The 10,399-nt window shown below is 54.4% G+C and overlaps 1 protein-coding gene across 18 annotated transcripts in view; it reads right to left on the bottom strand.

Moving 5' to 3' along the window:
* Positions 1–3,165: 3,165 nt before the first annotated feature.
* STRA6 (stimulated by retinoic acid 6) overlaps positions 3,166–10,399 on the bottom strand; it is a 40,311-nt gene continuing 33,077 nt past the window's right edge. For all 18 annotated transcript variants that reach the window (XM_025040348.1, XM_025040354.1, XM_015597715.2 and 15 more), the window contains 7 exons: positions 8,614–8,689; positions 7,455–7,588; positions 6,163–6,280; positions 5,979–6,080; positions 5,062–5,225; positions 4,638–4,787; positions 3,166–4,014 (listed from right to left, as the gene is read on the bottom strand). In XM_025040348.1, the coding sequence (XP_024896116.1) occupies positions 3,845–4,014; positions 4,638–4,787; positions 5,062–5,225; positions 5,979–6,080; positions 6,163–6,280; positions 7,455–7,588; positions 8,614–8,689 (914 nt within the window). In that variant the 3' untranslated portion in view covers positions 3,166–3,844. The remainder of the gene's footprint in view (positions 4,015–4,637; positions 4,788–5,061; positions 5,226–5,978; positions 6,081–6,162; positions 6,281–7,454; positions 7,589–8,613; positions 8,690–10,399) is intronic.

The raw sequence follows: 10,399 nt of genomic DNA, 5'->3' as shown, positions 1-10,399 counted from the left end.
TGACTCTGTGGATGTCCCTGCAGGGGTCCGGGGTTGGGAACTCCCAAAGCCTGCTTGGGGGACCTCAATTCTTCTTGCTTCCCCTTCTCGTCTCTTTTGGAACACTCACCACCCCAACTTCTAGACTTGCTCAAAGCTAGTGAGTAGGACAGAATTTGATCCCATAACTCACCATTTTCGGTGCTCATTGCTGCTAACCACATTGCCCATGCTACCCTAATGGGGTCAGTGTGCTAACAGGGTGCTGCCCTAACCAACTGGGCAAAGCCTCACTGGTGGAATTCCAGGCCCTGGAACTGACCAGCTGGTGAAGGCTGGGGGCTTGGGGCTTGGCAGGGAGGTAGCCTGAAGCAGGAGCGAGGAATGGGATATAGGGGCAGTGACTGGTATGGTCCTGGGGCTTTCAGTGACCTGCTTGAGCTATCCATTGGCATTTTCTGATGATCTGAGGTCTCCAGAGTCTCTGCTCTCGTCTTAGACAGGACTGGAGGATCCGGGATGGCCTTCCTCTCCTCTCACCCTTCCTCCCTCTGCCCATGCTCCTCCATCCTGGATACCTGCCCTGCCTTTCTCTCCAAGTATGTGTCTATAGCCTGCCCCTCCAAAGAGACCAGCCAGCCTGGAGGGATGGAGAAATAAACAGTATTTCTGATGCTCCCCTGTGTCTGCCTGGAGTTTTATCTGATTAAGAAGTGCCCCCTGCCACCCAGTGCGGTCAGGATTGGGGCTGGAAAGTCAGGATGGCCAGCCTGACTGTCCATATGGGATGGGGCCTGTGAGACACACAGAGACTGTGTGGTAGGTAAGTGGCATGAGACAGGTGGCCCAGCAATGGACTAAGGATGTTCATTTCCCCAAACTAGTTCATGGGACAAATGGGGGTGCTAGCCTGACAACCATTACAGAGGCTTCCCTAGGGTACCTGAGTGGTGTTTTAGCCAGCGGGAGTCTGAGGAGTCATCATGGAGAGGCACCTGGACTGTGGGCCCTCTTCCTGGTCCTGTTCATGAGGAGCTGTTAGGGAGTGGAGAGGGAAAGGGGGACAGGAAAGGCAAGATGGAGGAGGAAAAGAAGGGAGGAGATAGGGGACATAGGACATAGGGAAGAGAGGAGAGAGAGCGGGACGACCCTGGGAAACTGAGAATAAGAGAACAGATTTGAGGGAGAAGCCAGAGAAAATGGAAGTTCTTCCTCCCACCTTTCCAGGAAGAGGAAATGACATCCCTTGAGGAAAGTGTTTCAACAGGAATTTTTCCCCTATAGAGCAGATGGACCAGGAACTGATTTGGTGGGCGAAGGCGTGGCAGCAGCCTGAAGGTCTCTTAGAACAGGGACAATGTAAACCGGGTCAGGACCTGGGGACTGTAGAACCTTGTATCTGTGCTGGGTCAGATGCGTCTGCCCACTCCCTCCACCCCTGACCCTTTCCAGATCAAAGTGTGCTACACATAGGACAAGACCCTGTGAGGGAGGCTCTGCCAACTCTACCCAGAGCCCCCAGGATTGCTGAGCCCAGCAAAGTGGGAGACCAGCAAAACAGGGAGACCAAGGAGCCCGGGTAGCAGCTGTGAGCTTTGGAGGCTGGCCATCCCCACTCCCCCAACCACCTGGTCTGTGTACAGCACCTCTCCACTCCCCTCATCAGCTCGCAGCTCCCACTGAGCAGATGCCACCAGCCGCACATATCAAGGATGACCACACATCTGGTGTAAAGCAGTAGAAGGGAGCTGAGCCACCGTGCTGTGCCACCTTTGGTAAGTCACTGCCCATCTCTGGGCTTCAGTTTCCTCAAAAAACAAAGGACGGGATAGGACATGGTAATGCTTAAGGGTCTAGTGGACTCTGTGATTCCATAAGGCTTGATAATCCTAACCCTACTTGAACCCCTGACATCTCTGGCTTCATTCACAGCTGAACAGGCCTGCCTTTCTGGAGTAGGATGTGGGCCTAAGACCTGAGTCAGGGGCAGCTGAGGAATAGCTGTGCTCTGAAATGAACTAGCTACTCACCTGCTCACAAACCATCCACTGCCCCAGGGTAAAGTGCTGAGTTCCCCAGCCAGCCATTCATGGCCCTTCTGATTGGCTCTCCCATGTGGCCCACCCCTCCCTGCCTCTCTTGGAACTTCTATTCTTTTAATGCTCTGTGATGGCTCACCCTCTGCACCTTTATTCATGCTGTTTCCTCAGTCTGGACACCCTTCCCCTATTCCTTCCATGGCTAAGTCTGCCTTCAAAACTCTGTTCAAGTGTCACTGCTTCCAGAAAGCCATCCTAGATGCCCCGCCCACTGCCCCCAATGTGGACCAGGTCCCCTCCTCTGGCTCATTACAGCCCTGAGTGTCCAGTGTCCCAGCCTCATCATAGTCTATAGTGACTGTTTCTTTGTTAAGGGCAGATACTCAATCTGCCTTCCGTTCTCTGTGACCCTGTCAGTCACTGACACGGGGCCAGGAAGGCATTTTTCAACAGGCTGCAGTGGGATCAGAGCCTGATCTCTTTGCCCTCCTCACAGGCAGCCTGGAAGGTGGGTTCCAGCTCCCTGGCCCCACCCCTGGCTTCGTGTGTGTTTGAGGCTGCAGTTGGGGTGCAAGGCGGGCTGGTTGGTCTCCACTAACTGCGCAGAGATTTCTCAAAGCCCCACTCATCTATATGTGTGGGGTGGCCACATTTTCCTCACCTTTTGTAGCCCCCAGCTGCACAGTAGACCTCATACCCTCACTGACACAGCCCCCAACCTCCACCAGTCCCCAGCAGAGGAGGCGACCCACAGCTGCCTTTCCCCTCTGCCTTCTCAGTCTGCCCCCACCAGGACAGCTCCCTCACTGCGCCCACCTCTGTACGTTTATTCACATTGCTCCCCCAGTCTCCTACAATCTCTCCTGCCCCACCCCCCACCCCCACTCCCAAGTCCTGCCCATTCTCAAGGACCCAGAATAAGTCCTACTTCCAAAGCTGATGCCCACGTGTTCAGGAGTGGTATCACAGGGCCCCCAGTCTCTCCACTATTCAAAGAGATATGACTATGGGGGTATCCTCTGCCTCCCCATCCAGGGGGGCCTAGCCTAGCATGTGACCAGAATGCCCCACCCCTGCCCAAGCCCCCCAAACCCCATGTTGATTTACCAACAGCTTTCCCCACATGTCCCTCCCCTAAGAAAGACTATTTCTCAGGGACAAGTTTATTACAGGGAACACACTAACTTCTTTCATAATATCTAAAGGCATACCAACTACAAAAATATCAGACTCTCAAGTGTGGGCAGCTTAGTGTGGGGCCTGGTGTGAGCTGTGATTTCGTTGCTGTAGGAGCCCATTTGCTTCCTCCTGGGCTGCCCTGCAAGCTGCAAGGCCCCAGAGCAGAGAAGGAGCTGCAGGAGAGAAGTGGTAACGTCCAAGGCTGAGTTTGGGCTGAGCTGGAGCAAGAAGCTGTCCCAGCCTGAATCACCATCCCCTGATCAACAGAAGGCTTCAGTAAGGCCCTGGAGGCTGACAGCAGAGGGAGAGGCGTAGATGTGGCCCCCTTGGCTCCACTGGCTCCTGGACCAAAGGCCTAAGCCACTGATTGCTTCCTCCAGAGTCCTCTCTCTGGCTTCCCAAGGCCAAGGAGGCTAGAGCCCTCCTGGGGCTTGTAGCGTGAACAGATCTCCACTCAACCACGGTGACTTCCAGCCTCTGGGGCTGGCCACTAGGGCCCTGATCTGGGGAACCTGCTGGCAGAGCTGGTACTAAGTAGAGAGGCTACCATAGCTGGGGTGATGTTGGGAGAGCCAGGGAGGGAGTGGGCTGGGAGAAGGGGAATCACTCGACAGAGACAAGTACACGTGGCTTGGCCTGCCCCACCCTCAGGGCTGGACACCATTAGCCGGGGCACCTGATAGGGCCTTCTTCCGGAAGGCCTGTAGCGCTGGGTTGTGCAGCAGAGTGTAGGCCAGACCCCAGCGGGCCCTGCCTTGGCGGGCCCTGGGCCCTGTTCCCTTGGCCACAGAGTCCTTGGTCTGCAGCAACTGCATCCCTGAGAAGGGGAAACCTTCTGTGAGTCACTCAGCAAACCCAGCCAAGCCCCCTCCACATACCCAGACCAGAGCAGAGTCTGAAAATCCCCTGTGTATGTGGGAAGGCTGGTGAGACTGGGGTTCTAGGTGCCAGGAGAAGCGTGGGACTGAGAGGGGTCTCATCCTGTGGGTGGCAGCCAAAAGACAGAAAGGCTGAGCTCTGTAAAAGGGATTGGAGGTGGGCTGGGACAAGAGCTTAGAACCAGCTAAGTGTCCTTCTCCCTACTACACATTCCCTAGGCAGTAGAGAGGGGAACATACTGCCTGAAAGGGAGAAGTAGGGGGTGGCTTGGGGTGGGAGGCATGACAGAGCCCTTTAGCAAGACAACCATCTCATTTTCTGTATGAGAGAGGATGTGCATGCACACATGTGGAATGAGAAAGTGTGTGTGTGTGTGTGTGTGTGTGTGTGTGTGAGTGATGAAAAGAAATTAGTGAAACAGACCAGGAAAATTCTCACTTCCCCTCTCTCACAAGCACTCCCAGGACAGAGGAAGTCAGCATTTTCCTGGCACTCACTCAGCGGTGCATGTTGGAGTGATCGGGTATGCTCATTTCTCCCATCCCCAGTGGGAAGGCATACCTTCTTCTTCTGCCCCCACTCTGAGGCCATCTTGGCGGATCAAGAGGGGCTGGGGCTTCTGCGTTCGCAGGAGCAGGGCACAGAAGGTTATCATGGCTGGATGCGACTGGCTGACTTCAATCTTCAAGAAGTTGCGGTACGTGTGGTAGCCTGGGGTGGGTGGGAGATGGCAGCGCTGGGCAGGAGGGTCCCAGACAGTCCCTAACACATACACAGGGGTGCCCGGCACACTCTGCGTGAAAGCACATGGACACCTGAGGATATGGCACATGTACTGCACATGGGCCCATTGCACACACCTGCATGGTGGTCCCAAACACCCTCCGTGAACAGATCTGCACATAGACCAGGTCCGGGCAGAGACTCCCTTACTGCTTGGGCAGCCTGAGCAACCCCCACCCTGCTTCCTGTCCTTTAACCTTACCTGGGTCGAGAGTGGCAGCTCTAGGTGGCAGTAGGCTGAGGTCCATCTGGCCAAGGTGGACAGCATTATAGAGGGCAGAGAGGAGCACTCGCCAGGTGGCCACCACAGTGCCCACCAGCACGTTGATAGGAAAGAGAAGGAAGGTGGCTGCATAGAGCACGCGCCTGCGATGGGGCAGAAAGAAGGCTGAGGTAGGTTCCCACACACACACAGCCCCTTCCTCAGGGTCAGGGTCAGACCTAGATGACCACAGCTGCTGTGTATTTATTAAGTAACTACTGTTTATTGAGTATACCTTGTGTGGGCCTACTACTCTCTCTCAACCCAGCTGGCCCTTCCAACCACCCTGGGAGATAAGCCATGTTACTCTATAGAAGGGAAACTGAGGCTCAGAGTGATTAGGTGACTTAACTAAGTCCGTCTAGCGAGTCAGTGGCAGAACTGGGGTTTAAGTCCAGGTCCACTTGGATCTTTCTATGACCTCAGTGTCTCCAACCTCCCTCCTCTGGGTCCCTGTCCACTGATTCTGAGTCCCTCTTAGGGCCGAGATCTTCCCATGGCCTTGACATCTAACACAGAATAAGGTTTCTGTTAACCATCTTCCTGCAAAGAGGGAGGCATGTGGTTTTGAGGGCACAGAGGATCCAGGGGAGAGCAGTGCTGATTCCCAAAGCAGAAAAGGCTCATGGACTATTTCTGGCCCCGTGACAAGTAAATACAGAGGTATGTTTACTTGGAGTAAGCTGGGCTGCTGCCCCCTTTCTCTGTGGGCAAGGCAAACTCTCTATGCTACCTACAGGGCTCCCTGAGAGAGAAAGCGAGGAGATGGCAGTGAAGGGAGAAGAGCACAAAGAGAGAAACACCAAAGGAGGAGAAGTTGAGGCCTGAGAGAGCCACAAGCCCAAGAGCTGCCTTACCGGTTGGTCAGCTCTGCCCACCCACGGTGAGTTGCCAGGAAGACCCAGTGAGCTGCCATGTTCTGCAGGGTCACAGCCAGGGCCAAGGTCAGCCAGAAGGGCCTGCAGGTGAGGTGGGAGGGTGTCACTGTTAGTGGCCCTCTGCAGAGGGATCCCAGAGCCCTCAGTCCCCTGCCTCTCTCACCACAAATACTCCAGGGATCGAAGGAGTAGGAGGTTCCTGCCGTGGAGCACAGGCATGAAAACCAGGAAAGCCAAGGCCATGGTCCCCAGGAAGAAGATGATCTGCTGCACCAGGAGCCCTGCCAGGATGAGAAGAAGACAAACATCAGCCTCTGGAGGACCCAGCTCACCCCTGCTACTTCTAGGAACCCAAGCGCTTTGGAATCAGGTAGACCTGGTTTCAGATCCCGGCTCTGCCACTGCCTAGCTGTGCCTCCTTGAGCAAGTTACTTTGCTTCTCTGAGCCTTGGTTTCTTCCTCCATAAAATAGGAAGAGCAGCCCCTACCTCGGAGGTTTATTGGAGAACCCAAAGAGATGGCATCTGTGGCAAGTCTTCGAAAACCATAAAGCGCTTTGTAAATGTTATTTTATTCCAATTGCTCCTGAGTCCTTAGGAACAAGATCGCATTGTATATTAATGTTTGCATTCCTACTGGCCAGAGTCTGGTACACGGTAGGTACCCAACTGTTGTCTATTAAAACAACTGGCTAATTGTTTATGTGGGATCATGTGCACAAGAGGGTTCGGGAGGTATAAAGTCTACCAAGATGAGGAATTATGACTTCTAGTGCTAGTAATTTCCCTACTCCCTGCTCATCCTTCTCTTCCTCTACACCGCCCCCCTCCCCCCAGGGGGTTGGGATGAGAACTGAAGGAACCGGCAGGGAGAGAAATCAGGCCCTTGCTTTTGCAGCAGTGGCCCCAGCCCCCTCACATTTCAGAGGGCTTTATTCACCGCAGTACCAAAAGGGAGAATCAGAAACTTGGAGCTGGGAAGGTCCTGGAAGTTAATCTACTCCAACCTCCTCAAGACAGTACTCCCTTTGCAGTCCCCATCTATGGCTATGAAACCCTGCTTGCATACCCCCAGTGACAAGGATCTCATTACCTCTTGAAGTAGTCCATCGTGGCATAGAACTCCCTCACGAAACAGGAATGTGCCTCCTTGAACTTCCCACTTTCCAGCCCTGGGTCTACCCCCTGTGTAAACACCTGGTGGCACCCGGGGGCCATCCTCATGTGAGGAGTATCCTTTCCCCAAGGGTTCCTGTGCCCCCATCCCCCACCTGAGTGAGCTTCCTGAGGGCAGGAAAGGCCCAGTGGGTCCTTTTTCTCAGTCTAGTCTCATAGCTTGCCCGGCACAGGCAGACATCCAGGAGCAGTCAAGACCTGCTGAGCACTCTCCCCTCCCTCACTGGAGTCGGTGTCTGGGGCCGGTTGAGGCCCAGTAGGGCGGGTTAGGGGGGCTCACCAAGGCAGGTAAAAGCAGTCTGGTAGGCGCTGAAGTTCATCCAACAGAATATGGCCTGGCGGGACGGGTGGGGGCTCTGAAGCAGGAGGCCCAGGTCCAGGGCAGCCCCTCGGTGCAGAGCTCGCAGGTTGGCCCTGGGATGAGGGTGCAGAAGGCAGGGATCTCAGGGAGGACACCCCCGCTAAATTTCTCCTCTGGACCAGAATCTAGGTAAACTCCCAGTCTAATTACAACCCACAGCCACGGGCAGGGAAGCCCAGGGCTGTGGGAGCCCAATGGAGATTACTAAACCAGCCTGGGAGGTCAGGGAGGACTTCCCGAAGGAGGTGCAGTCTGAGTAGAATCTTAAAGGATGAATAGGAGTAAGATGGTAGGGTGGGGTGGGGATCAAGAGAGACAAATTCAGGCAAAAGGTGCAACCTGAGCCAAGTCAGAAAAGTAAGAAGCAGCAGAAGAGTTGGAAAGTGACTTGCAGCTTGGACACCAGGACGGGAGGCAAGGTTCCAGGCAGGCAGAAGTGTGAGGGCCTTGAATGACAGCCTAAGTAGGGCCTACCCTGCAAAGAAAGATCCCTGGGTAGGACCTCGGAAGCCTAACGAGTGCACAGGGCATAAGGATCTGTTGCAAAGTGCCTGGACCTCTCCTCCCATTCACCCTTCTCCCAATCAGAACCTTCTGTTTCCCTCTGCTCACATTTCCTCAGTGCTCCTTATCATTCACATGAAAGGGCAAGGTGGGCAGCCTGACCTTCAATGTACCATAACAATCTTTCCAGTGTCCCAACACCAGCCAGGCCACCCCCTCACCCAAACTCACACAAGTCAGGTTTACCCAGCCTCTGTGCCTTGCTCACGTGATTCTCTTGTCTGTGGCACCCTTCTTCCCTAAGCTCCTGCCTCTTCTCTCATTCTCAGCTTTCTTAGGCACCTTCCCTATTAAATCCAGCCCACCCAGGTGGCTTCCTCTCAGAGGGCAAACTCCACACTCCGGCACCTACTCAGTTGTACAATAGATCACTTGCAGACGTTTCTCCACCCAGGCTGGAACACCCCACCTTCTCCACCCACAACAGGGCAGCTGGGCATCTGGACTCAGTAATGGCCTGGGCCTGCAGAGACCCTCCCCACATCTGCACTGGGCGTCAGAGCCTGCCACTAACCTGTGTGTCACCAGCGAGCGGATCAGCACGAGGAAGGTGAGCGAGCAAGACAGGACCAAGGCTGAGATGTAGCAAACTGGAGGGCAGAGAGAGAGCAAAGTGGGAGCCCAGACCTGGAGGGTCTCCTGAGAGCCTCCCAATTGCTGTCAGGGTGTGTGTGCCTGGATGGGAGTCACCCCTGCCCCAAACCCCACTCCGAGCAGAAGCCTCTTGCTACATTTCCTGTTCTCAGACCCGGTGTAAGTTGATGACCATAGCCAGCCTACACTGCCAGGTGACATGGTAGTCAAGATGTGGAGAGGCCACCTCTGAGGCTGTAGACCTGGCCTTCACTCAGGTTTTGCTGTATCCATTGCTGTGTGACTCCTAGCAAGAGATGCCAACCAACCTGGCATTGCCCTCCAGCTCCATGGCACCCCAGCTGTGTGGCCTTCAGGGGTTCATTTCATCTCTAAGCCTCAGCTTGCTCATGCCAGGCATACTGCTGTGCTGCCCATCTTCCAGCATGACGTGGGCCATAAAACCCCATCTATACTCATGTCAATGGCCTTTGTTCATGGCACAGACAATGTGAGTACATTTCAGTGTGGCCTGATCCATCAGACTGAGGGGAGATGACCACTGCTACCTATCTCCTCTAGGTGTGGCCTCCCCTCCCTGGTTCCCTGCCCACACCAGCCATGCGCACAGATCGTGAGTTTTCTGTCTCACCAGCAGCTGGGGGAGAAAGCATGATGTGTTGTGAACAAGTCTAGTATTTAAGCATAGCAGAGATGAGGCTGTACTCTTTCCACTCTACATCCACATCCAGCCTTGCCCTGTACCCTCATAGCAGCCCCGAGGAGAGGCCTAGGAAGACAAGACCAAGGAAGAAGCTGAGACTCCGAGAGTGCTTGACCTGCCAGCTGCACACTAGAAAGTAATAAAGCCAGATGTGCAACCATTTCTAGGCAGGCCCAGAATGAGCCCAGGGTGCCTGTACCCTGATCTCATCAGTGAGCTCAGGGAAGTGTTCCTGGTTTCTGTGTCCCCACCAGAGACTTGGGGGTGGGGGCAGGGGAGCAAGCCCTTGTGAAAAAGGCAAGTGCTAGTTTCATATAAACATAGGTGCTGGAGAAGTGGGCTCAGCACTGGCAGCACATTAGGATCACCTGGAGCTGTTAAACCCCAGTGGCCCAGGATGCACCCCTGACCAATTATTCAGAATTTCTGGGCATGGAACCCAGACCTTTGCTTTTGTGAAAGCAACCCTGGCGATTCTGACATGCAGCCAGCACTGAGAACCACTATACTGGGGTCTTTCCAAAGACAGAGACTTAATGGTTTATTTCAATCAGCAACTGATTGAAATCAATCAACCAATTGAGACTGCCACAGTGGTTTTCAAATGTAGGCTGGGCTCATAGGCTCACATCAGAATCACCTGGAGGGCTTGTTCAATCAGGCTGGGCCCCATCCTCAAGGTTTCTGAAGCTGGGCATGGGGCTTAAGACTTGAGATTTTGAAAGTTACCAGGTGATTCTTAGGTGAACAACTGCTCCAGAAACCCAGGCCTCCCTGCCTCCCGGGCTAACTCCTCCAGTGTCAGGAGGGGCACTTTTCTGAAAAGTAAGGCTGGGAGGAAGCTCTGGGTATGCACAGCTCTGCCCTGCTCCATCTACCCTTTGGGAGCCAGCTCAGAGCCAGCAAAGGTACATTCAGACCGTTTCTACCAGGAGATGAGGAGCCTGCCTCCTGAGACAGCTCAGGTTAATGAGGAGTGTAGGGTTAGCAAGCCCCTAGGCCC

Source organism: Pteropus alecto, unplaced genomic scaffold, assembly GCF_000325575.1.
Source record: "Pteropus alecto unplaced genomic scaffold, ASM32557v1 scaffold38, whole genome shotgun sequence".
Taxonomy (NCBI): domain Eukaryota; kingdom Metazoa; phylum Chordata; class Mammalia; order Chiroptera; family Pteropodidae; genus Pteropus; species Pteropus alecto.
This window is presented reverse-complemented; position numbering and strand designations above follow the sequence as displayed.